This window comes from Sphaerodactylus townsendi, linkage group LG14 (assembly GCF_021028975.2).
Source record: "Sphaerodactylus townsendi isolate TG3544 linkage group LG14, MPM_Stown_v2.3, whole genome shotgun sequence".
NCBI lineage: Eukaryota > Metazoa > Chordata > Lepidosauria > Squamata > Sphaerodactylidae > Sphaerodactylus > Sphaerodactylus townsendi.
In genome coordinates, this window is record NC_059438.1 from 32,844,204 (window position 1) to 32,870,832 (window position 26,629).

General features: G+C 45.7%; 1 protein-coding gene across 5 annotated transcripts in view; it reads right to left on the reverse strand.

Moving 5' to 3' along the window:
* The window catches only part of PRR5 (proline rich 5), a 52,877-nt gene that overhangs the window by 18,930 nt on the left and 7,318 nt on the right, over window positions 1–26,629 (reverse strand). For 4 of the 5 annotated variants that reach the window (XM_048515809.1, XM_048515811.1, XM_048515812.1 and 1 more), the window contains exons 3-6: window positions 20,023–20,279; window positions 5,871–5,951; window positions 3,051–3,099; window positions 336–393 (exon numbers count right to left, since the gene is read on the reverse strand). In XM_048515809.1, the coding sequence (XP_048371766.1) occupies window positions 336–393; window positions 3,051–3,099; window positions 5,871–5,951; window positions 20,023–20,153 (319 nt within the window). In that variant the 5' untranslated portion in view covers window positions 20,154–20,279. The remainder of the gene's footprint in view (window positions 1–335; window positions 394–3,050; window positions 3,100–5,870; window positions 5,952–20,022; window positions 20,280–26,629) is intronic. The other variant, XM_048515814.1, reaches the window with a different exon arrangement.

A 26,629-nucleotide genomic window follows, 5' to 3' on the forward strand; every position in this document is an offset into this window, starting at 1 on the left:
TGTATCATCAGAAGAGTCAGTAGGGTAGTATCATCAGAAGAGTCCCCCGAAAACTCCCTGAAATTTTGGTGCTGCTAGGCTAAACACTGCGCCCCCTGCAGGCCTCAAACTGAAAAACACTAAAAATACAAAAAACCCTGAAATTTTTGCTCCCCCCCCCCCGGCACGCCCAGTGCAATGCACACCCCACAGCACCCTTGTAGCTCCGCCTCTGCTGGTGGAGCAGGGGGAAAAAACCCCAACAGCACTGAATTTGAGGTAAATAACCTGTGAGGAAAGTCCCAGAGTTTGGATTTGGGACAAGATTCAGCTGCCATAACCGAGGTCTCAAGTACCTTCATAAAACCGGATCTTGTCCCTCAGGATCACCATGCCTTTTGTAAGAAGCTGGTTCTGTAAACGAAACAAAGGGATTGTTCAGTTCCCCAACTGCTCAGATTTTCTGTTCCACTTTGATCACAGGGATCTTTTTTAAAATAGTTCATTAAATTCATTTGTTTTCCACACAAGGACGCTCTGGAAGAAAAAATGCGCGAGAGACTGCACACAGTAACTTTTCTTCAATGCCAAATAACTCTCAACATTATATATCAAACAGTAGTGTATAAATTCCTCCCACATTATATTAGTATAAGCTCTTCTCATTGTGCCAGAGAAGATATTTCAACAAGTACAGCTATCTTCACCTCACATGAGCCAATCCATACCTGTCAAAATTCTACCTGAATTGGATGGACAGGAGAAGGAGAAGGAGAAGGAGAAGGAGAAGGAGAAGGAGAAGGAGAAGGAGAAGAAGAGGAAGAGGAAGAGGAAGAGGAAGAGGAAGAGGAAGAAGAGGAGGAGGAGGAGGAGGAGGAGGAGGAAGAAGAAGAGTTTAGATTTATAATTTCCCCCCTTCTCTCCTGTAAAGAGACTCAAAGGGGCTTACAAACTCCTTGCCCTTCCCCTCCCCACAACAGAGACACCTTCCTTGTGAGGTAAGTGGGGCTGAGAGAGTTCTTAGAAAACTGGGACTAGCCCAAGTTCACTCCACAGGCTTCATGCGTAGGAGCGGGGAAACAAATCCAGTTCACCAGATCAGAGTCCACCGCTTAGGTGGAACAGTGGGAAATCAAACCTGGCTCTCCAGACTAGAGTCCACCTGCTTTTAACCACTACACCACGCTGGCTCCCCACGTTTTCAATAAATAAAATACCCCCTTGTCTATCAATCTATTAGTGATTCCGGAACTTCCCCGTTCTCATTTGGTCAAGCCTGCAAGGATCTCAGAATATTGCCTGTCCCATTCATTCAGTCTGTGCCCCCCAAGACTTTTCTCTAGAGCAGGGGTCTTCAAACTATGGCCTTCCAGATGTTCATGGACTACAATTCCCATCAGCCCCTGCCAGCATGGCCAAGTGGTAGGGCTCATGGGAATTGTAGTCTATGAGCTATCCTGGAGAACTCCGTTTGAAGATACTCTAGAAGCTCCATGAACCCTGGAGACTGCGAGTTTATATTGATACATCTATCAACTGAGGACATGCTTTGTACATCCACTGGAGTGTCGCACTAAATCTTTCCATCTTTCCAGGAGCTGCAAGACACCTTTCCGGTTTGGAAGTAAGCCTCATTAACAAGAGCAAACCTGCAGAGGACCGGGTTTTCTGTGTGAGCATTGACTGTTCCGAAGGAAGTCCCGCTGCGCGTCCTGGGCTCACTCCAGAATAAGCCTACTGAAGATTATAGGCATGTTCCTTGTCCTAGCCTGGCTGGGAGGTCTCCATATACTTGCTCCTCTTATTGGGGCGCCTGCCCGCTTGCTCTGAACCTGCCCAATGGGAAGCAACACAGCCAGACACTGCTGTGACTTCAAAGGGGGAGGGGGGAGCTGCTGCTGCAGCCCCTCATGGTTCGCCTGCCTTTCCAGAGCCACACATAGCAAGGTTGAGTGACCTTTCCTCAGCCCCTCCCTGTGCAATGATATTTTGGATACAGCAACTCAGCTCTGACCAAACTTGCTCTGCAAAGCTATTTCTGCCTCTGTTTCCATTATATGGGCTCTCTCTGCACCCAGGAAGGGGAAACTGCCCTCCTGCCACCGACCAGTTCTTCCTAAGAGGGACTCAGTTAATTGTGAATCCTTGCTATTTCTGAAAAGTGCAGCGCAGCACATTTCTTGGGCTTTCAAGTCAATCACTCTGACTATGGGCATCCTGTTGGCTCCAGAACCAGTTGGAAAACTCTTTTGCTAAACCACAACTGTTACAATCGAGAAGCGGGCTTAGAGTCACGAAGGCTGTACATGCTATTTTACATTTAATGTATGATTATTTTATCTTGTAAAAAAGTTTTTTTCCCACATTCTGTCACAAGATTGATCTCTTGTATGATACCACTTTCTAACAAAGTTATAGATTTACATTCGAATAAAAAGCAGCACACCACAAATAATAATCATGTGATCAATCATGTGATCAATATCCAGAGGTTGGAGATGCCCTTCACTTAACTGAGAAAAATCACATTATGAACAATTGATACAGTTCTATTTTGGGGCAAACCTTGTTTTAATTATCAAAGCAATGACTAGGACACTCTCTAGTACTAAGGTGGAAAAGCTTCATTGACTGTTATCACTTCTAATTGCAGACAGAGTTGTACAGTATATGATGTTCCTCCATATGAAAAAATCCCTGTATGCAAAAAGTCTAAATTTCCCCTTCCCCTGACATATTAGTTTTCCATGAGCAGGGAGATTTATTTGTAAGATGGAACACTGCATCGGTAATTGGAAATAATGTGGCCCGATCTTTATCACCTCACTGAGAACTAGGTCTAGGATCTTGCTGTTTCCGTGATGCAAACGGACCTCTCATTTCTTGCTGAATATACTTGAAACGTACATTCCCATTTATCTCCAAAAGCTGTACAAAATTCATGAACGTTTTCAAAACTGTAGTTTACTGGGATGGAGACATCTGCTGAATATAGCTGCTGAAGGTAAACAGGTTACTGAACAATGCATCAACGTGTCAAGGATTGTAACAAAAGACCAAATGGCACAAACCTGTAAATATTCTGTAAAGAAGGACCCCAGCTCAGTTTTCAGTAACTGCCTGTTTCAAGGGAACAAACAAACAAAAATCACATGGAACTGTTACACGTTATCACAACGAAGAAGATTACTGAGTACAGAAAATGGTGCCATAAGATTAAAAGGTTAACTACGATGTAGTGATATATGAACTATGGATGTATAATATATGAAATAGATCATAGTTTATAGCAGGGGTTCCCAAACTACGGCCCGGGGGCCAATATGCTTATGTGGACTGAAGGCATTTATATCCGACCATCGCCAGGCATGGCTTGTATGATGGCTCCCATTCATGTGCAGTGGGGGCTCGAGGGAGAGGAGGAACCGGCCCCAACGGCTGTTGATTGCAATTACATGATGGCACCCCCAAATCTCCATGAATTTTCTGACCCAGAGTTGGAAACCTTAAATGTGGCAACTCCTGCTCCGTCCTTCCCTCTCAGTTACTCCATGTGTTGCTCTCAGGCTTTCTGTTTCCGCCCTCACTCCCATTGTAGCATCAGCCAGGCTGGCCGGCAATCGCTTCATGCATACAGCTGCTAGGGAGGAAAGAGCCAGAGAAGATCACCTGATCCCTGGAGTTAGATGGAATGCTTCATTGGGAAAGTTCTGCTTTTTTTTTTTTTTATAGGGGAAGGTATTCCACAGCCTCCCCAACAATATTTGGAGCCCACCCTGTACTTGATATACTTTGGTTACTGTTCTAAAAATAGACCATGACAGAAAGGCTGAAAGGTGAAATCAAACATTTTACAATCATTTGTGCATAGGAATTTGTTCATAGTTTTTTTTAGTCCGGCCCTCCAACAGTCTGAGGGACAGTGAACTGACCCCATTTAAAAAGTTTGGGGACCCCTGGTTTATAGAAACAAGCTAAACACGGAAATATTATACGATATAGTTGGTACCAATCTTCTGTAAAGTACTTAATGTAATGGAATGTATTAGCTGTACCATAAAAGGGCACCATAAAAGCTCTTGGAGGAAGTTCTCAATCCAGTTAAGATAGGTGGAAAAGATACAAATGGTGTTCCTAGAGAACATCATAAAATATTGTTCTTTGTGCACTTTTCTTTTCCCTCTTCTTCTCCCCCCATTCTCTCTGACTCCCTTCTTTCCCTTCTCTTCGAACTGTTCTATTTAAATACCTCCTCTGTTGGTATGAACTTATCTTCATGAGGGGAATTTTTTCCTCCTTTATCTCTGGAAGATGACTTAAGATGAAGATGTATTTGATTTGGAAAAAAAAGATGTAAACCTATATTTTACGATGTTATTTAATCATTACATCTGTTAGAATACAGCCATGCAGCCCGGAAACCACACAGTACCCGAGTGATTCCGGCCGTGAAAGCCTTTGACAATACATATTAAATTCAGGTTCCCATTAGTCCTGCTTAACTACTGAGATCTGACAAGATCAGGCTAGGCTGGACTATATAGATAATAAATTGTATCTTCAACAAAGTCCAATGACTTTTAACAAACCAGTAAACTGTTTGGTTAGCTTTATTCACTCGCTTTGTAAACTGGGTTTTACCTGCTGTTTGATTCACTGTTTTATGGGTGCTGGTAGCTTTCTACTTTGGTGTTAAAATTAGATATACCTAATGCCAAACCAAGCCATAGATTTTCAAAAATAAATGCTACAATCTCTGACAGGGCACTTGTTTTGGGGATGAGACCTGTATGAAGTACCCCCCCCACACACACACAAAACAGTTTGTATTGCGTCCTACATGCATTATATTTGCCTTGTGCAGTATCCACCTATGTTTGCTTATTATTCCTTTTTAATACACATACTACTGATCCAGAGATATCCACTTTGTAAGACAATTTGATCTTGAGTGCTAGAGCAGTACCAGGAGGCCTCAGGGCAGCCATCCACTCCCCCCTCTTCAATATGGCCAGTGGTTGGTTATATGAGAAGAGATGACTCTCAACATAATGGTAATTTTCCAAACCAGAGGCGGAGCGATCAGGGGACAGGGGTGTGTGCGCATCACACCGGGGGCGTGCCTGAGGGGGGCGTAAAATCACCCCCAGAGGCCCCCACACACACACACACTTACCTTAATGAAACAGTACAGGTTGGAGAAGCGGCCTGTACCCTTCAGGCTGAAAACAGCCTGGTGGGAACTACACTTCCCAGGAGACCTTGCGAGCCCCAAGGTCTCATGGGAAGTGTAGTTCACACCAGCAGTTTTCAGACTGAATGGAACAGGCCAATTCTCCAGCCTGCACTGTTTCACTAAGGTAAGTGTGGGTGGGACGGGGGCCCGCGGAGAGGGGGAAACACAGAGTGTGCACCGGGCGCAGTATGGCCCAGCTACGCCTCTGTTCTGAACCCATGCATTGCTTAGTGACTTACAAGACTGGTTCTTGTGTATGCTGCCCTCCCAAACAGCCCTGAAGCAGACCGGGATGCTTTGAGGCCAATCTCAGCTTAACCTACCTCTCAAAATTGATAGGCATATAATTCGGGGTGGGGTGGGGGACGATAACATATGCCGCTGAGCTTTCTGGCAGGAAGAGTCAGAAAAATCAAATACATATAAAACCTCGTGGTCTACATGATTCTCTTGGGACACACCTCTGATCTTGCTTTGTTACCAACAACACAAAACACAAATCCTGTATGATACAAGACAGTGTACAAGAAACAAAAGGCTACAAGAAACAAAAACAAATAGCCACGAGGGATCTTGCAAAGGACGCCACCATCTCTGAGGTCTTTACTCACTAGATTATACATAAGATGCTACAATCTCTGACAATTTTACTCACCGGACTCCGTCGTTGAGGGTGAAAAGCTCATGCTCTCCAAGGCCTTTTCTCTGGAAAACAGCTATTACTCCATTGTGGATGCTGTAAGAAAGAGGTTGGGAAACGAACTCTTTAATATGCAGTCTGGCAGAAGATTTTACAACCTGCGTGCTCAGATGAGGGTGGGACTATGTTGGGAGTTTGCCTGGTAGGGGCAGAATAGGAAATTGGAAAGAGGTTTCGGAACCACAAGTGCTTTTCCTACGCATAGGCTCACAGCACACCTTGCACAGCAACAATATTGCACAACGGATAAACCAAGACAAGGGGAACTGGCACAGAACTAGCCCTGGGAAAATAACCTGGACTTTGTTGAAGACACAATTTATTATCTAAGAAGTCCAGGCTAGCCTGATCTTGTCAGATCTCAGTAGTTAAGCAGGGCTAATTCTGGCGAGTACTTGGATGGGAGACCATCAAGGAATACCAGGGTCACTAAGGAATACCACTACACCAGCTTGGTAGAGACAAAATGAGAAATTGAACTCTAATCTGGAGAACCAGGTTGGAGCAGGTGGACTCTCATCTGGAGAACCAGGTTCGATTCCCCACTCCTCCACATGAGCCGTGAACTCTTATCTGGCGAACTGGATTTGCTTCCTCATTCCTACATTCCTGCTGGGTGACCTTGGGCTAGTCACAGTTCTTCGGAACTCTTTTCAGGCCCACTGACTTCACAAGGTGTCTGTTGTGGGGAGAGGAGGAGGAAGAGAAGAAGAAGAGTTGGTTATATACCTGCCCTTTCTCTCCTGTAGGAGACGCAAAGGGGCTTACAAACTCCTTTCCCTCCCCCCCTCACAACAAACACCCTATGAGGTAGGTGGGGCTGAGAGAGCTCAGAAGAACTGTGACTAGCCCAAGGTCACCCAGCTGGCGTGTGTTGGGAGTGTACAGGCTAATCTGAATTCCCCAGACAAGCCACCACAGCTCAAGCGGGAGCGGGGAATCAAACCCGGTTCCTCCAGATTACAGTACACCTGCTCTTAACCACTACGCCACTGCTGCTGGAAGAGAGGAAGGGAAAAGGAGTTTGTAAGCCACCTTGAGTCTCCTTACAGAACAGCAAGGTATGTTATGGTTACATAACCTTACAGAACAGCAAGGTTATGGGGTATAAATCCAACTCCTTCTTCTGTTGGCGTTGCTCACACTTCCACGCAGAAAAAGTTAACGCCAAACCATTTCCTGTTAGCCTCTTGCCTGGAAACCCCTCCTGGGTTGCCATAAGCTGACGGAGAAGTAGCAACACTTAACAATTGGCTGCAAACCAGGATGAAAAGAAACATATGAAGTGAGCCTACATCAACCACGGCTAAGTGTTCATCGGTACCAAGCAAGCGTTGATTAAGGCTGTTTTCGTGCCTTTCTCTGCAAGACATCAGGCAGGCCTCACCCGTCTCCTTAAACACACTTCCTGGGGGCAGAATTTAGGTCACTAAACTCAACCATGAGACATTGGGAATTCTGAAAAGGATTAAGGCAGCTAACGGTGGTTAAGATTATATTTGCGCTGGGCCTCTCTCTCTCTCAGCCTAATCTACTGCACAGAATTGTTATGAGGACAAAATTGGGCCACAGTGTTATGGGTATTGTCCTAAGGTTGACTGTAGAAGGGGGAGATAACATTCACATAATACATTTCTAACAGTAATAGTGGAATAGTTGCGTGGCAACCAGGAGACACGATTTTATGTTTAACTATACCACTCCAGCAAGCAGAGTTCCCAATAGGGGTGGCTACCATTCTTCCTGTATTTTTCAGGTTTCGCTTTGAACAACCTGAACATTTTCAAAAAAAGCCCAGAAAACCTGAAACTTCAGTGGGGTGTAGTGTTGAAGAGCGGTGGATGCTAATCTAGAGAATCAGGTTTGATCTCCTACTCTTCCACACGAGCGGCAGACTCTTCTGGTGAACTGGATTTGTTCCCCCACTCCTACACATGAAGCCTGAAACCTTGGGCTAGTCACAGTTCTCTCAGGACTCTCTCAGCCACACCTACCACACAAGGGCTCATTCCACACTTGCAGAATAATGCACTTTCAAACTGCTTTCAGTGCTCTTTGAAGCTGTGCGGAATAGCAAAATCCACTTGCAAACAGTTGTGAAAGTGGTTTGAAAATGCATTATTTTGCGTGTGCAGAAGGGGCCAACGTGTCTGTTGTGAGAAGGGGAAGAGAAGTCTGTAAGCGGCTTTGAGTTTTCTTACACGAGAGAAAGGCAGAGTATAAATCCAAATTCCTCTTCTTTCCTGAAAATATTTGGGTCTTTTAAAGCTGGACTCCAAAAATGCACAGCTGAATGCAGAGATTAGATGAGCTGTGCGTGGGGCGGGGGGGTGCCTCATCACTTGCAAAATTAGAACAGGCTTTGCAAGAAATGAGGGAGAGTTACCTGTGGGGGTTGGAAATCCAACTCCCCACCCAGCTATGAAAGCTGAAAAAGCCGATATCTATCAGGCTATTTTTGGCACCAGTTATTCGGTTCTGCTGAAATGGCTTTTGGCGCCCCCCACCCCCCCATTCAGCTTAAATGAATGGCCAGCCCCAGTTCCTAAGCTCCAGGTGGGGACTGGAGACCTCCAAAGGGAAATAAACTCTCTGCTATTTGTTTCCCTCACTTTCAATCATACTGTACTAATTAAGCTTCAATAACGTGGATAGAAACTATATAAATGCCTGAAGAAACTTCCTCATTCATACACTCCCATCCTCCACCCTCCTGCTATTTCAGCCAAGTCAAGCTAACCCTCTGTCAGCCAGGCCAAGAGCAGGAGTGGACAAATCCAACCAGGGCAAAGATCTTTTTTCAGGTTTTTGCCTCCTGTAGGTTTAAACAGCCACTGCCCACCCCACCCATGTGAACTAGACCAGGGAGAAGAAATTAGCGTTGAGATCCTGATTGGAACAAGAGGAGCCCTAGGCTACAGAAGGAAAAATTCAGACCATTTTAAAAAATCCTTTCTGGTTTATTGTCCCAGGAGGGGGCACTCAGAAATTGGGGGGGGGGACCCCTGAAATACATACAGTACTTACTTTCTTATAGAACTTAAAACTTCTTTTACTAATTAAATAACATAATTTAGCTAGCATATAAAATGGCAGTATTTGGCATATTTACAGGATTTAAAAGTATACAGTCCTTTATTTTCTATAAGAAAACTTGTAATATTGAAGAAGAAGGAGAAGGAGAAGGAGAAGGAGAAGACGACGAAGGAGGAGGAGGAGGAGGAGGAGGAGAAGGAGAAGAAGAAGAAGAAGAAGAAGAAGAAGAAGAAGAAGAAGAAGAAGAAGAAGAAGAAGAAGAAGAAGAAGAAGAGCAGCTTACAAACTCCTTTCCCTTCCTCTCCCCACAACAGATACCTTATGGGGTCAGTGGGGCTGAGAGAGTTCTAAGAGAATTGTGACTAGCCCAAGGTCACCGAACAGGAATGTAGGAGTGCGGAAACAAATCTGGTTCACCAGATAATACTCCCCTACTCATGTGGAGGAATGGGGAATCAAACCTGGTTCTCCAGATTAGCGTCTGCAACTCTTAACCAATACATCTTGCTGGCGTTGCAAGCTGTTGCACTGTAGAAAGAAAGAAAGAAAGAAAGAAAGAAAGAAAGAAAGAAAGAAAGAAAGAAAGAAAGAAAGAAAGAAAGAAAGAAAGAAAGAAAGAAAGAAAGAAAGAAAGAAAGAAAACAAAGCAAAATATTGGAAACCAAAGTAAATTATTCCAACATGTCAAGGAGAAACTGAGCTACAGAGGTTACAATCAGAGGGGAAAAATTATTTAATAAAAATATAACCTTCCCAGTTGATGAATATTCATTAAACTTTACAGGAAGAAAAGAAACAAAGTCGGATATTAAACAATCTTGGTTTATTGAATCATCCTTCATAACACTGCACGCACTGAACTCTACAACAATATGTTACCATTAACCCCATTATAACGTTATTTAAGCAAAAACATTGTTTAAAATGTTGTGGATGTCCAAAGTATACATAAGAATTATCATAATCTAATGTTGTAGATTGTCTTACATAAAAATGTACATACTACACATTTTAAGTAAAACCTTGTCTCTTGTTTCACTAATTCAAAAGAAAAATTCATCATAGGAATTTTGTTCAGTGCTCCCCCACATTTCCCAATTTTTCTGTTGGAAGACTGAAAAAAACTTCTTGGGGGGAAAACCTAGACAATAATAGGGTTGCCCCCACCCCCTATTACTTTTTATTCCTGGCCCTTCACATTTCTGCACAGGTCTGTAGTATGAATAGGAAACAACATATCGTATATCTAATAGCCATATTCCCCTTGCCGAAGCTTCAGGTTGCATTCTGGATTACCAAAGCCACCCAAACTGGTGGTTAAGAGACCAGTCATAAGGGAAGTAATTTGTCATTTTTCTGTTGGTTGATGTGGCTACGCTTTTCTTGAAATTTATGTACAACTCACTGTGTTTTTCCTGGGCCCTTGACCATGCTATTAATTTGCAGCCAAAGAACCCATCGGTATTCCCACTATGGTTGCATTTTAAAAATTCCACTTGCTCCCCATAACTTTTCAAACTTGACAACATAAACAACATAACTTTTCAGCCTTGACAACACAAGGATGAATGATTGGAAAGAATGAATAAGGTTCTTGAGGGAAGTCTTTTAGAGGAGGTAAATGTGATATGTTTTGTGTGTTATATGCATGATAAAAATGTTGTTTACCGTATATACTCGTGTATATCCTGTGTATAAGCCGAGGCACCTAATTTTACTACCAAAACTTGGGAAAACTTACTGACTCGCGTATAAGCTGAGGGTGGGGAGCCGGGAGGCAGAGAGAGCTCCTAATTTGGGCAGTGACTCCCCGGGAGGCACTCCTTATTTGGGCAGTGACATCAGGGGGAGTCACTTCCCAAATAAGGAGCTCCCTCTGCCTGCCGGCTGACCCAGCCGGGAGGCAGAGGGAGCTCCTTATTTGGGAAGTGACTCCCCCTGATGTCACTGCCCAAATAAGGAGCTCCCTCTGCCTCGACTGACTTTCTTTTGAGGCAGAGGCTTTCCTTTATTTGGGAAGTGACTCCCCACAGTATCACTGCCCAAATAAGGGAGTTCCTGAGGTTGAAGCCCAGCCAGCCCGGAGATTGCCTTTCGGGGTTCCCCCTTCACCCTCCAAGGAGGGCAGCAACAAGTGGCTTGTGCAGCAGCAGGGAGGTCGTCCTGGCCACGCCCCCAGCGTCGGCAGAGGCCTGAAGAGCCGGCTGGTAAGTGGTGAGTGGTGACTCGTGTATAAGCCGAGGGGGCATTTTTCAGCCTTAAAACAGGGCTGAAAAACTTGGCTTATACGCGAGTATATACAATAGTTATTAGTGTTTGTGACAGAAATACTACGTAGATAATTCACGTAGGTTTGTTTAGCCTACCTTCGGATTTTTTGTTTGCTCTCTTCTTTCTTTTTTTTCTTTGCAATGATTATGGCAGGAGTATAATATAGGAGTTATTGTATCTAGGACAATCCATTAATTTTGAGATTCCATTTACTGTATATATTAGAGTACGTATGATTATTTTGCGAAGTAATAAGCAATAAATATATATTAAAAAAAACAAAACAAACTTGACAACATAATGCAAGGGAAGAGACCTGGGGGAAAAACCCTCCCCATGTTAGGTGGAGGGCAGGCTCTTACATTTTAGAGAGGACATGTGACGTTTCCATGTGGCCGGGCGCCAAGTCACAGCGATTAATTCCTGAGAACTGATGAACGTAACCAGCACAAGGTGTACTGCCTCCTCCTGAGAAAAGCTTACGGTTCTGCCCTCCTGGCAGCTGTGTCCTCAAGTGTGACACCTCGGCCGCCGCCCACTCGTTCAGATTGGAACATTCATACTGCAACGCACTCGACACAGGGATGCCTTTGAAAATGGGATCAATCTTCCGCTCTTCCAAAATGCAGCAGCCAGGGGCAGGAGAGAAAGATCGTGTCACCCCACCGCTGAAAGATTTGCCCTAGCTGCTTACTTGTTTCGTGCACAATTCAAAGTGCTAGTTCTTAACTTTTACGACCCTTAAATGGCACGGGGCCAGGGTACTTGAAGGGTTATTTACTCCCATATTCTCCAGCCTGCCGGTTAAGATCTGCCTCACAAACCCTTTTCTCAGTGTCCCTGCTTTCAAAGGTGAGGAAGGTGGAAACTAACAGGGCCCTTTCTACAGCGGCACCTCCCTTGGGCAATGCCCTTCTCCTTGGAGACTTGCCTCGTTGCCTTCTTTTGGGTGCCAAACCAAAACTTTTAGGTTTGTCAGTGATTTCGATTAAGGGTAGTTCTTTGTTACTCGCTGATACTTCATCAACTTCGCTGGCCGGTGAATCCACCATTTCTTTTTCAGTCCTCTAAACATACTCAAGAAAGCCCTTTTTGTTGATTCCTTGTCAATCTTGGCTCATACAGAGCTTTAAAGCTCCATTTAAAGAAAACTCTGTGTGTGTGTGTGTGTGTGTGTGTGTGTGTGTGTGTGTGAGTGAGTGAGTGAGTGAGTGAGTGAGTGAGTGAGTGAGTGAGTGAGTGAGTGAGTGAGTGAGTGAGTGAGTGAGTGAGTGAGTGAGTGAGTGAGTGAGAATCAGCTTGTAGAAGCGGAGTGCCACTGCACCGGTGGATTCACCCTCCCTGGGGGTTTTATCCCAGCAGAGGGGCAATTCCACCTGCGTGTAACTGCCAGGGCCCCCCTGCTACCACTACTGTGTTGTGGGGCTGGGCCAGGGGAGGAACTGACTAGTTGGCTCCTCCTGGTCTTTGGCAGTGCACCATACTTCAGACTTAAGCCACCATTTGCGGCAGTGTATGTCCATTGAGGCCTATAGAGCCGTGGTGGCGAACCTTTGGCACTCCAGATGTTATGGACTACAATTCCCATCAGCCCCTTCCAGCATGGCCAATTGGCCATGGGAATTGTAGTCCCTAACATCTGGAGTGCCAAAGGTTCGCCACCACTGCTATAGAGGCTTCTTACCAGCAGGGAGGTTTTTTTACTTTTCAAGTCTCCCTACACTGCTGGAAAGTCTCCTTGTGGGCAGCAGCCAGAGCTCCCCGTTTTCCAGGAATTGTTTCTATGAGACTGGCAACTTGTCTGTAGATGTCCCTACTAACCCTCCTCCCTTTCTATGACATACTCCTTGAGTTCCAGCTCATGCATTAGTTCATAACCCACCCTACTGGCTTCTTTAAATGGCTTCCTTCTCTCTCTGTCACGGATATTATTCCTTCTTTAGAAATCCACACCCGCCTAGAACTCCTGTCTGTAAATGGTTATATAGCCAGGGAACCCTATTTAGCATTAATAGAAGTTCAAGGTACTCGTTCAACGGAGATCACCCTGCCCTTCGAAGATCACTCACCACTTACATCCCCCTGGAAACTCATTAGAGAGGAGGCAAGAAAAGAAAGCAAGTGAGGGCTGGCATGCGAGAGAGGGGAGGGAGGGGGAGGGGCCCGGCATCTGGACGTGGCCCATCCACCCTAGCGGAGGAAGAGGGAGGGGGAAGGGTGCCATGTAAGGGATTGGGAGTGAGGGACGGGAGTGAGTGAGCGGTGGCGTGCAAGGGAGGGGAGGGAGGGGGAGGGGCCAAACGTTTGGACATGGCCCACCCACCCTAGCGGAGGGAGAGGGAGGGGAGGGAGGGGTGCCATCCAAGGGAAGGGGAGGGAGGGGCTGGAGGAAGTGAGGGGTGGCATGCAAGGGAGGGAGGGGGAGAGGGAGTTTGGGAGATGAATGGAATGTAGGAAGGTTAACTGTGGGATTCCAGAAAGACTTCAATGGCATGCAGAGGACGGACACAGAATGCTCTGAGGAAGGCTGGGCAGAGCTCTACGGCAGATGGTTCACCCCAAGCAGCTTTCCACATGCGACCTGGAGAGGAAGGTACAATTCTGCCCTACACAAATGGTTAATAAAATGCACACCGCTCCTCCGTTTCCCCGTTTCAGCACGCACCTTTACACTGCTCATGTTTCAACTTTGCCAACTCCACCCACCCCTCCAGTTCCACTGATGAACCTTGCCCATTCCAGCTATCTTCTAAGTGGCACAGATTTTAAAAGGGGGGAAATTATCTGGGTTGCATTGTTATCCAGTGAGAGACAGCCATGCCCTTTGGCCACAGTGATCAGGCGAGGCATCAGAATCCCTGTAATTGTGACTATGTTGCGGGCTGAATTCATGTGGAAGTTCATTCCTGTCACAGCAAAACAATGATAAAAAAGGCACCTGCAAAATTTGGTAGGACCAGGATCTCGGAAACCCAGGTTCGAATCCGCACTCTGCCAGGTAAACTTGCTGAGTGACCTTGAGCCAATCACACGATTTCAACATTGACCCTGGCAGGTATTTGGATGGGAGACCTCCAAGGAATACCTGGGTTGTACGGCAGAGGCAGGCAATGGCAAACCACCTCTGAATGTCTCTTGCCTTGAAAACCCTACAGCAGGGGTGGCCAACCTTTGGTGCTCCAGATGTTCATGGACTACAATTCCCATCAGCCCCTGCCAGCATGGCCAACTGGTGTTCCAGGTGTTCATGGACTACAATTCCCATCAGCCCCTGCCAGCATGGCCAACTGGTGTTCCAGGTGTTCGTGGACTACAATTCCCATCAGCACCTGCCTGCATGGCCAATTGGTGTTCCAGGTGTTCATGGATACAATTCCCATCAGCCCCTGCCAGCATGGCCAATTGGCGGCTTGTGGCCAATTGCCCCTGCTGGCAGGGGCTGATGGGAATTGTAGTCCATGAACATTTGGAGCACCATAGGTTGGCCACCCCTGCCCTATAGGGTCCCGATAACTCAGCTGTGACTTGATGGCAAAAAAAATGTTGTTAGGTGACTTTTCTCGTGCAAGTTGATCAACAGGCATGTTAGGTTGTTCTGGAAGATCACGAGAAAGCTGGGCAAGTTATGAAGTTATAAAGTCAAAATCTACATAGCAGAAACTCGGCAGCTGCTTCTCTTTGATCTGACAGGTTCTTTTTAGTTTAGGAAGCAAGGGGAAATCCCTGCGGAGAAAAGGCATGCCAGGAATGTTCAGTTGCCAAGAGCCTACCTCTCCCCACCCGTCTCAGGAGGGGTTGAGAAACAGCACAGAAGCAATTAACAGAATTCCCAGAGTACAGTCCAGGAACACGAACCATTCAAGTATTACATCAGGTTCATTCAGTATTTGCCTTCAGTTCAGTATTAGCCATTTTCTTGAATAAAACCAGGTATTCTGAGCCTGGGGTATATCATTTTTTAAACATCAGAGTCTTCCAGGTCCTATCTACTAATGCATCGTCAAAGGCTTTCATAGTCAGAATTAAGAAGAGAAAGAAGAACAGTTGGATTTTTTATCCCCCCTTTCTCTCCTGCAGGAGACTCAAAGGGGCTTACAAACCCCTTTTCCTCCCCCCCCCCACACAACAAACACCCCGTGAGGTAGGTGGGGCTGAGAGAGACTAGGCTGAATGGTGACTAGCCCAAGGTCACCCAGTTGGGATGTGTTGGGAGTGCACAAGCTAATCTAGTTCACCAAATAAGCCTCCACAGTTCAAGTGGCAGAGTGGGGAATCAAATCCGGTTCTCCAGATTAGAATGCACCTGCTCTTAACCACTACACCAGGCGGCTGTTGGGGATTTTCCGGGCTGCATGCCTCTCCTCCTCCCACCTGGGAGGTGGGCAAAAGAGATACTCCACACGTCTTACCATGACATGCCTCTGCCAGCCGTAGATCCTGGCAAAACGTTAGGAGCTACAACTACCAGACCACTGCCACACAGCCTGGAAAATCCACAACAGCCATACCCACAACAGCCATTAACAAATCTTTGAGGCTCTCCCTCCTGGCCCTCCAACTACCATCCTCTGACCTGTGGAATACATGATGTTGCCTTACACAGAGTAATACCATTGATATATTAAGATCAGTCCTGTCTGCTCTGAATAGAGACAGCTCTCCAGGGTCACAGACAGAGGCGTGTCTGATCACCTACTGTCTGTAGCTTTTAGCCAGAGATTTCAGGGAATGAATCTGGGATCTTCTATGTGAAACGAATGAGCTCTACCACTGGATCACAGCCACACCTGGATGGAAGGACACACGTCCAATGACAGGGGTTTTAGGCTGGCAGTCCTCATCCCCCAACCAGCACAGAAAGACAACCCCCCAAATGGGGCATGGTGGAGTCCCAACTTCTCCACAAGGTTCCCTGCAGTCTTTTCATCTGCTTATCTTTGCCCTACTTGGCACACCGAACAGAGGTCCATCTGCATTGAACAGCAGAAGGAAGAAACTCTGCATTGAACAGCAGAAGGAAGAAACAGGACAGATGGCCAGGGAGGGGAACTAGTGGAAGAAGCCATAGCTGCTTCATCTCCTGCTTTTGACAGAGGATTACCACCCTTATCGGTGAAAATGCACCCAGGGAAAGGACCCTCACTCCTATGCCCTTACCTGGATGACATTCCAGCAGTAAGGGAAAACTCCACAAGCTACCTCCATAGGAAGAAAGCCAACAAGGATTCTCACCTTGATGGAATGTTTGGCCCCAAAAACTATGTTCAGGATGAAGGAAGAGTGAAAAAAGACTTCAACAATTAGCCAGGCCCAAACTAGCAGACTTGATTCCACGCCACTGATTAAACCTCCTCCAAACAAATTTGGTAGACATTTTCCCCCTGGTAACGGGGTGAAATGTGTTAGGCTACTCAGAGGAAAAACCAGTTTGCAAGAAAAAGAGGTGGCAGTCTTCTGCCAAACATGCTGCTACACCAGCAAAGATTAAGGGAAGGACAGTGATCCCTTCCACATTGCTGACGTTAGGGGGCAGGGTGTCCCCCGCGATCTGGAAATCCGTGTAAAAAATTATTGGCCCTCCCTTCGAACCATTTTTTCCTTTCTTTTCTTTTAACTTTCAAAAAGGAATCATGTATATTTATGGTACTAAAAGATTTTAAAAATTTCAATTTCATTTCACTTTTAATTTGTACCCCACCCTATCCCCGAAGGGCTCAGGGCGGCTAACAACATAATAAAAACAAATACATGTCTGCGAAATAGCAGTAATAAAATACATAAGACTAAAATGAATCAAGTTTCAGATGGCGATTTAAAACACTGTAAGCCAAACAGTTTCTAAGGACAATAACAGCAGCACTGTCAGTACATCAACGTACCTCAAACTAAACCCATGCTACATCCAACAGATTAATAATAAATCAATATATATTAACAATAATACATAACAATACATAACAACAAGAGCAGCAGTGGCGTAGGAGGTTAAGAGCTCGTGTATCTAATCTGGAGGAACCGGGTTTGATTCCCAGCTCTGCCGCCTGAGCTGTGGAGGCTTATCTGGGGAATTCAGATTAGCCTGGGCACTCACACACACGCCAGCTGGGTGACCTTGGGCTAGTCACAGCTTCTCGGAGCTCTCTCAGCCCCACCTACCTCACAGGGTGTTTGTTGTGAGGGGGGAAGGGCAAGGAGATTGTAAGCCCCTTTGAGTGTCCTGCAGGAGAGAAAGGGGGGATATAAATCCAAACTCTTCTTCTTCTTCTTGATACTATACAATACATATATTTTAGGCATTTCTGAGTTTCTAGACTTTTTTGTGTCGTCTGCGGCTTCCGCAAAACTCCCCCAAAATTCTCATTTATTTTCTCATGCCAACGTACGATATATCGAAACCACAATGGAGAAAATAACTGCGATGTGGGGGGGGGGAGAACAGTAGATACGCCACATTCATGTAGGTTTTTATCCATTCACTACATATTTCTTTCAAATATAAGGCCTGTGAGCTCCTGACTTGGTTACCTATACCCAGGTGCTCATTTTATTTATTTTTCCTTGTTTGTTTGACAGGCTGCTCTTCTCCGTGCAGGTTCAGGACAGCTTGCAATGAAACAGTTTCAATAATAAAATCAATAAAATCAATATGCACATTCTCAAAACATCACGGTGCCATTTATAATACCTGGAAAATAAACACATCAATTCCCGCCCTCGACCTGATAGATTCATAAGTCAAATCCAGGAGGAAGAGAAAAAGGGAGAAAAGGGAAAAGGAGACCAGCTAATAGACATCATTGCAGCTCTCAATCTCAGGCCTGGAAGAAAAGTTCTGTCTTACAGGCTCTGCAAAATTGTGATAAATCCTGCAGGGTCCTGGTCTCACTGGTTAAGGACAGCTGGACGACCTTTGGGCCAGGGATCACCAGCGTTCTTTGCCGTGTGCGAGGCTTTTTGTATTGGGAGACTTCTTGTTTTGTATTGGGAAACGTATTGGGAGACTTCTCGTTTTGTTTACTCACTGGGCCCTTTCACACATGCAGAATAGTGCACTCTCAATCCACTTCCGTGATTGTTTGCAAGTGGATTTTGCTATTCTGCACAGTAAAATCCAGCTGCATTGGAAGTAGATTGAAAGTGCATTATTCTGCATGAGTGGAAGTGCCCAAAGTCTTGCAGGATACTGGAAACTTTTGTCAAACATCCAAGTTTGCTGCCCGTTAAACTTCCATCTGGTTAAAAAAACATCACTCTCCGGCTTCCGGGAACTCCAGTGGCCATGCTGCAGATTATGAAATAACCTGTTGAGGGACTTGGACATTTTCTAGGAAAACCGGTGAATTTAACTGATCAACTAATAAACACCCACTTCCCAATTATGTTTTCCTATTAAAGCTTTGGTCAACAGGAGAAGTGCAAGTTGTTGCTCAAGAGTATTTGCTAACTATTATTTGAGTCTGTTTTGTGCAAGCTCATAAATTTCATATGTAACCTAAATACAGACTTGTGTGATCTGTATCAGGATTTTAACAAGCGACAGAATCATGGAAAACTTCATATCTTTCTCAGCAATGAGGCCCTACATATAAAGTGGACCCAAACTTTCTCTATACTAATTGAAGTCTCTGTGTTATGCCTGTCTTTCATAAGAAGGAAATCCTATGCTATGAATTTTATGCTAGGCCTTGGTCTGGGCCAAAAACAGTGGTGTGAAAACAGTATAAACCCTTTTACACCATTTTAAACCCATTTACACCATTTTCACACTGTTGTTTTTGGACCATGCAGAATCAGCCCTAGATACATTTTTGTGATTGCCCAAGCAGAAAGAGAAAACTTCACTCGAATACAAGTCCTGTGTCGGTTCTCCCTATTTCTTCCGATGTTACTTTTGCACTTAACAGCAGACCAATGCACAGAAACAAAGCAGATTAAGTTGAAGGCTTTCACGGCCAGATTCAACTGGTTGTTGTGAGTTTTCCAGGCTATGTGGCCATGGTCTGGTAGATCTTGTTCCTAACATTTCGCCTGCATCTGTGGTTAGCATCTTCAGAGGTATATCACATAGAGAAGTCTGTTATACACTGTGTCCACTGGACTTCTCTCTGTTTATAACAGACTTCTCTCTGTGATACACCTCTGAAGATGCCAGCCACAGATGCAGGCAAAACATTAGGAACAAGATCTGCCAGACCACGGCCACACAGCCCGGAAAACTCACAACAACCAAAGCAGATTAAGCTTTTCAAAGATGGAGTGAAAACGGACAGCCTCACCTTTTTAATTTCTGTTGCGGTCCCAAAGGTTACCAAACCTTTCAAAGTTGCATAGAAGAAAATATCACACCAGGTACAGTTTTTCCACTACGGCATTGTGCTGGGAAAAGCCACACCTGCTGAACATCTGCCTTGTGCAAACTTTAAAGGCACACCAGTCCTCTATACAGGCGGCAGAACGGAATTCAGATCCTCTGAAGATGCCAGCCACAGATGCAGGCGAAACGTCAGGAGAGAATGCTGCTAGAACACGGCCATGCAGCCTGGAAACCACACAGCACCCCAGAACGGAATGCGCTGGTGTAGTAGGATGTGGACATCAGAAATGCAGGATCACCTTTGCGAAAGTTTCTCGCAAGAAGAAAACCGGCACAGCATGCGTTTTCCAAACAAAAATCAGACACACATCTAAAGCGTTTCACCACTGCATCAAGAGACAGCGAATCCTAGTAAGGAACGGACATTCTGAAATTCAACACCCAAGCAGGAAGAAAGCGGCCGGGGCGGGCCACGCAAGATCCTACCTGTTCCAGGTGGCGTTGGAGCAGGCCCGTCGCTGCTGGTTTCCCCGCTCATCCAAGGCTGCCTGCTCTCGCTTGCCCAGATCACTGAGGCTGGGCGAACTCATGAACTTCAACCTGCGAAGAGTCCTCATGGTCAAATGTGTTGTTTTGCGTGCGGCAGCTAGAGAAACACCATCCTTTTTACAACACGCACACACACGCAGCTGGAGCAGGAGCACCCAAGCGAGCAGCTCTCCGTTTGCTGTTTAAAAATGAAACTTAAGGGAAAAAAAAGAAAGAAAAGAGAACCAGTCTCTACAGGACACGCCTCTGCCAGCATGAAAACAAACCCCTAATCAGATCAACACTGACGTTATAAATTGCGGTTAATAATTTCTCCAGGGTTTCCCCCCCCCCTCCCCGCTTAAACCAGAACTTCTCAATGCGGCTTGTTGCACGCAGGAGTGGCGGCGGCGCTATTAAGCCTGAAAGCTGCCTCGAAGTTTCTCTTGTTCCCACCCTCCCAAGGAGATCCTTGTTCAAAATGCCTGCTCCATCCGTTCTGACAAAGGTTTCGCCCTAAAACCAAATGCTCAGAGGTTTTTCCCTTCCACCCTCTGGTAACTGGAGCTGAAGGCAACAGCGGGGAAATTCTGCCCACTAATTGTGACGTGTGGCGTTTTCAAAGGAAAGTTTCGTAACCGCTGGGGCCTTACCACATGACTCGGGCTTCCTCCTTTCCTTCTCTCAGCCACACACATCTGCAACTTGCTTAAGAAATCGTTTACCTCAAAGAATTAGGTAAAGAGAGCCAGTGTGGTTAAGGGCAGTGGACACTGATTTGGAGGGCCAGGTTTGATTCCCCACTCCTCCACATGAATGGTGGACTCTTACTGTGGAGAACCAAGTTTGATTCCCCACTCCTCCACAGGAATGGTAGACTCTTACTGTGGAGAACCAAGTTTGATTCCCCACTCCTCCACATGAATGGTAGACTCTTACTGTGGAGAACCAAGTTTGATTCCCCACTCCTCCACATGAATGGTAGACTCTTACTGTGGAGAACCAAGTTTGATTCCCCACTCCTCCACATGAATGGTAGACTCTTACTGTGGAGAACCAAGTTTGATTCCCCACTCCTCCACATGAGTGGTAGACTCTTACTGTGGAGAACCAAGTTTGATTCCCCACTCCTCCACATGAATGGTGGACTCTTACTGTGGAGAACCAAGTTTGATTCCCCAGTCCTCCACATGAATGGTAGACTCTTACTGTGGAGAACCAAGTTTGATTCCCCACTCCTCCACATGAGTAGTAGACTCTTACTGTGGAGAACCAAGTTTGATTCCCCACTCCTCCACATGAATGGTAGACTCTTACTGAGGAGAACCAAGTTTGATTCCCCACTTCTCCACATGAATGGTAGACTCTTACTGTGGAGAACCAAGTTTGATTCCCCACTCCTCCACATGAATGGTAGACTCTTACTGTGGAGAACCAAGTTTGATTCCCCACTCCTCCACATGAGTAGTAGACTCTTACTGTGGGGAACCAAGTTTGATTCCCCACTCCTCCACATGAATGGTAGACTCTTACTGTGGAGAACCAAGTTTGATTCCCCACTCCTCCACATGAATGGTAGACTCTTACTGTGGAGAACCAAGTTTGCTTTCCCACTCCTCCACATGAATGGTGGACTCTAATCTGGAGAATCGGGTTTGATTCCCCAGTCCTCCACATGAGTGGTGGACTCTTATCTGGTGAACTGGATTTGTTTCCCCGCTCCTACACATGAAGTCTGCTGGGGTGACCTTGGGCTGGTCACCATTCTCTCAGAACCCTGTCAGCCTCACCTACCTCACGAGGTGTCTGTTGCGGGGAGAGGAAGGGAAAAGGAACTTGTAAGCCGCCTTGAGTCTCCTTACAGGAGAGAAAGGGAAATCTAAACTCTTCTTCTTCTAAACCAGCCATTCTCAACCAGGGTTCCCTGGTACCCTGGGGTGCCATGAGCATGTCCCAGGGGTACCGTGGCAACACTACCGCCCTCCCCCCTCATTTTTGTGGTGTCTCCCACCGGCGCCAGCAAGGACATGGAGCTGGCCCATGGGGCAGGGCCTGCCACAAGGTCAGCAGCCCCCCCCCCCCATGCTACCCTTCACCCTGGGAGGGGAAGGTGGGGGTGTGGCAAGCAAGGGCAATGGGAGGGGAAGGTGGGGGGTGGCGGCAGGGGTACTGTGAGATATGAAGAGGGAGGTCAAGGGTACCCAGATCTCAAAAAGGTTGGGAAACACTGTTCTAAACCATAAGAACGTGACCAATATGTTTCAAGAAATGGCAAGCATTGGGTGCTTTTCAAAAAGTCATTTCAGAGATGGTTTATTGTAAAACTGTACCCATGGCGGGGAGGGGGAGGTCCTCCAATCCCATTGCCTCCAGGAAAAGGTTTACAAGAAGGGACTCGATATGCCGGAAAGCAAGCCAGAGATGGCTCACATTCAAAGGAAGAACACGCCACGCCCTATGACCACAGCAAAGCAATTTGCTGTTAAAATATTCAAACAAGAGTCTGACTTGTTATTCTGAAGATAAACTATGCGTTTTCCATGCTCCCACTTACTAACCGTGTAAAACTGGATTTAAGTACTGGGTGTGGATTGTGGCATCCTGAGAATTGCCATTCCCATGTTTTGTTTTGGTTTTTTCAAAACCCTGAAAATTCCCTAGCAACTGTGCGTTCGCTGGCCCTACAATGCACAGAACTCAGATGGGCACGTATCTGGCAACACCTCAAACCCAGCACAAGTATTAGTGAAGCGGGACCACCTACACAAATGTTTATTTATTTAAAACAACGATCCTCTCCAATCCTTCCGAACGCTCCCCACAGAATTGGAAAAGGTTATAGTAAGAACATAAGAATATAAGAACAAGCCAGCTGGATCAGACCAGAGTCCATCTAGTCCAGCTCTCTGCTACTCGCAGTGGCCCACCAGGTGCCTTTGGGAGCTCACCTGCAGGATGTGAAAGCAATGGCCTTTTGCGGCTGTTGCTCCCGATCACCTGGTCTGTTGAGGCATTTGCAATCTCAGATCAAAGAGGATCAAGATTGGTAGCTATAAATCAACTTCTCCTCCATAAATCTGTCCAAGCCCCTTTTAAAGCTATCCAGGTAAAATAATATAATAACGAACAGACTCAACAACAGAAACACCACAGTTTCACAGTGCCCCATCAGCAACCGTAAAGTCTGCCAGAACAGGTTCGTGGAAAGTGTCTCTTCGCTCAGATTTCGTCTCCGGAATTTTTCTTTCACGACACAGACCACAACTCAAACAGCAACTCTGGCTTGGGAAACGGGGATCTCTCTCTAAGAATCCCATGGAGAAAAAACCTGCACATATTTTCATATTGTTCCTGGTATGCTGACAAAAAAACCACCCCACCTTCTGTTGAGCTTTCCCACCTGACTGCCTTGAGGCAATTCTCACTTGTCCCAGTTGACCAGGTGAGTGGAGGTTGAAAAACATGGCAGTAATGAAAAACAGCCCTTTGAAAAAGGTACTTGCAAAAATGGTTGGAGGCGTGTGATCGGCAGGAATGCTGGCCCGGCCATTGCTGCAGCTGTTGCCAGCAGTGTGTGTGACCTGACCCAATGAAAACAGAAACACAACTGAATGACTCGCTGAAAGTACAGACACACGCATAAGTAGTGGCCAACCTCCAAGAGAAAAAAACCTTCCAATCTCCTTGTTAGGTGAGGCAGTTTCCTGACTGTCCCTAAGCATGCTCATAAAGAAACGTCAAATTTGACTGCTAATAACTGCAACTCCTGTTGGAACCTCCTGCAATATGATGCCTGATTCTCAAATGGGAAAGTCTCATGAACAAGCAAGTGAAACATAAATGCAGCTGTAGCAGAAGGCTATTGCTTTCAGATCCTGAATATGAGCTCCCAAAGGCATCTGGTGGGCCACTGTGAGTAGCAGAGGGCTGGACTAGATGGACTCTGGTCTGATCCAGCAGGCTCGTTCTTATGTTCTTATACAGAGGCTTCATCCTGCAAAGGCAACACAGGTTCATGTAACCCGTTTCAGTTGCCTGTGCAGCCACTTGCACCGTGGGTGACGGGGCCGGTCGGGATCGCTGGGATCCCAGAGGCAGCACGGTTTGCACAGGAAATGCTGTGTTTCCATGTGAACCACGCAGTCAAGAATCCCCCACTCCCCAACCATAAATCGCCCCCACCCTACAATCTCCCAACCCGAGAATCCACCTTCGCACAACTGCTGGCACTGAATGGCAGCCGCCTATTAGACAATCCACTCTAATGGTGGTCGCCTCTGGAATCCACCATAATGGTGGATGGAAGGAGGTCGGAATTAAATGCTTCCTGCTTGTCGTAGTTCGCACAGGCAAGCATGAAGCGTTTGAAACCCGGGTTAAAGGTGGGGAAAGCCGCTAATTTAGTGACTTTCATTTAACCTGGGTTCTGGAAAATATAATAGGTTAGAAGTATTTGGGGGGCGAGTTCTGTGGGGACTCCCCCCTCCCCCAAATGCTTTTTAAAAGGGCCTCAACCTGTTCCATCTGGTCTGTGCAGAATCAGCCACAATCAAGCAGAACAGTTCACTATAGCAAGGTGACTGTTAGAGCACACAATTTTTTTGTATGTTATCTATAGCCCGCCTTTATCACCAAGAGTCAAGGTGGATTACACAGTGTAAGCTAATATGGTGAACGGGGCAGGACATCCAATAAACAATGACATAAGGCTGGATAGCAGAAACCTGAAACAGAACTGAAACAAAACATAAGCATTTAAACATGACACCTTAAAACCTAAATCCAGGCCCCGAAGAAAATACAACAGGCTTCCACTTGACCAACAGAAAGGCAGAATTCCAAAAGTAGATAGTACAGTTACTCATTCAACCATCCTTTACAGGGGCATATCAAGCATTTACAGCATTTCACACACTCGTTCTCAGTCATCTTTACAACAGCTCTATAAAATTAGCCCTGTACAGACACCAAAAGCCTGCACAAGTTTCGGTCCACCAAGCTGAATATCATTCAGTTGTTTGAGTGACCATGAGCCAAGAAATGGAGACTGCCAGGAGGGTATGCTAATCAAATTTGCAGATAACAAATTAGGAGGGGTAGCAAGAACCCCAGAGGTCAGGGTCGAAATGCAAAATAACTTTGGCAGATTAGAGAGCTGGATCAAAACAAAATGAATTTCAACAGGGAGAAATATAAGGGACTACATTTGGGCAGGAAAAAAATGAAATGCACAGATATAAGACGGGAAACACCTGGCTTGACAAAAGTACACGTGAAAAGGATCTGGGAGTCTGGTAAACTACAAGCCAAATATGAGTCAGCTAAGAAAGCCAGTGTGATTCTGGGCTGCATTAATAGGAGTATAGTGTCCAGATCAAGGGAAATAATAGTACTACTCTATTCTGTATTGGTCAGACCTCACCTGGGATACTGTCTCCAGTTTTGAGCACCACAATTCAAGAAGGACACTGACAAGCTGGAGCAGGTACAGAGGAGGGTGACCAAAATGGTAAAAAGTTTATAGAACCCATGCCCTAAGACAGTGTTGGCGAACCTTTGGCACTCCAGATGTTATGGACTACAATTCCCATCAGCCCCTGCCAGCATTGGCCAATTGGCCATGCTGGCAGGGGCTGATGGGAATTGTAGTCCATAACATCTGGAGTGCCAAAGGTTCGCCACCACAGCCCTAAGAGGAGAGGCTTAGGAAACTGGAAAGCTTATATGATCCAGTGTGGTGAGTGAATCCATGGTGGTAGTCTTCCCAACATCAATTTTTCTTGGCCTTGAGGATTGTGCCATGGAAAGACTATTAGAAGATGCCAATCCGAATATAACCAGAGAGGTGGCAAAATTCAGCGCTTATGTGGTTAAAAGGCGTGGACAAGTAGGGCAATAAAAATAGGAACTTTGGATTAATGATTTTATCTTTTTATTCAAAGTTCTTTATTCCAGTTTTTAACTTGGAACTTATAATATTGTATGGTTTGGACAAGCGAGCCAGATCTTTGGAAACTGGATTTACTCCTTCAGTTTTTTATTTTGTATCTGGTCTGGAAATGTACTATCTGGATTTTATATTTTATATCTGCTATTTTCTGGTCTTTGACCGAAATAAAATATTGATTGATTGATTGGTGGTAGTCTGGAATGTCCAAGTTGTTTTGTGTAATTACAATGAGTGCAGGATAGAACCAGCAGCCTGTTTGTGAATTGTTTTGAATTACTTTGGATAACACTGCTAAACGGAGGAACAAAATTAAGTGCTATGACTGCCCTACAAGTGTTTTTTAAGGCCCTTAATGACACAAACACAGCAAAGAAAGACTCTCGTTTCTCCAGTGCATTCACAAGTCAGCTATCAGTTGCCTTTATTACACAAGACTCCTTGTAATGTCAGTACCAGGCACCTGACAATGCTGGGGACCATTCTGGAAATCCTCCCCAGTAATACCATTAAAGTGAGATTGATAGTGGGGGGTATCTTGAGAAGCTGATGGATCAGTTGTGGTTGGGAATGTGCAGCCCCTTTAACTTCCTCTTGTGAGTCTTCTAACTGATCTCC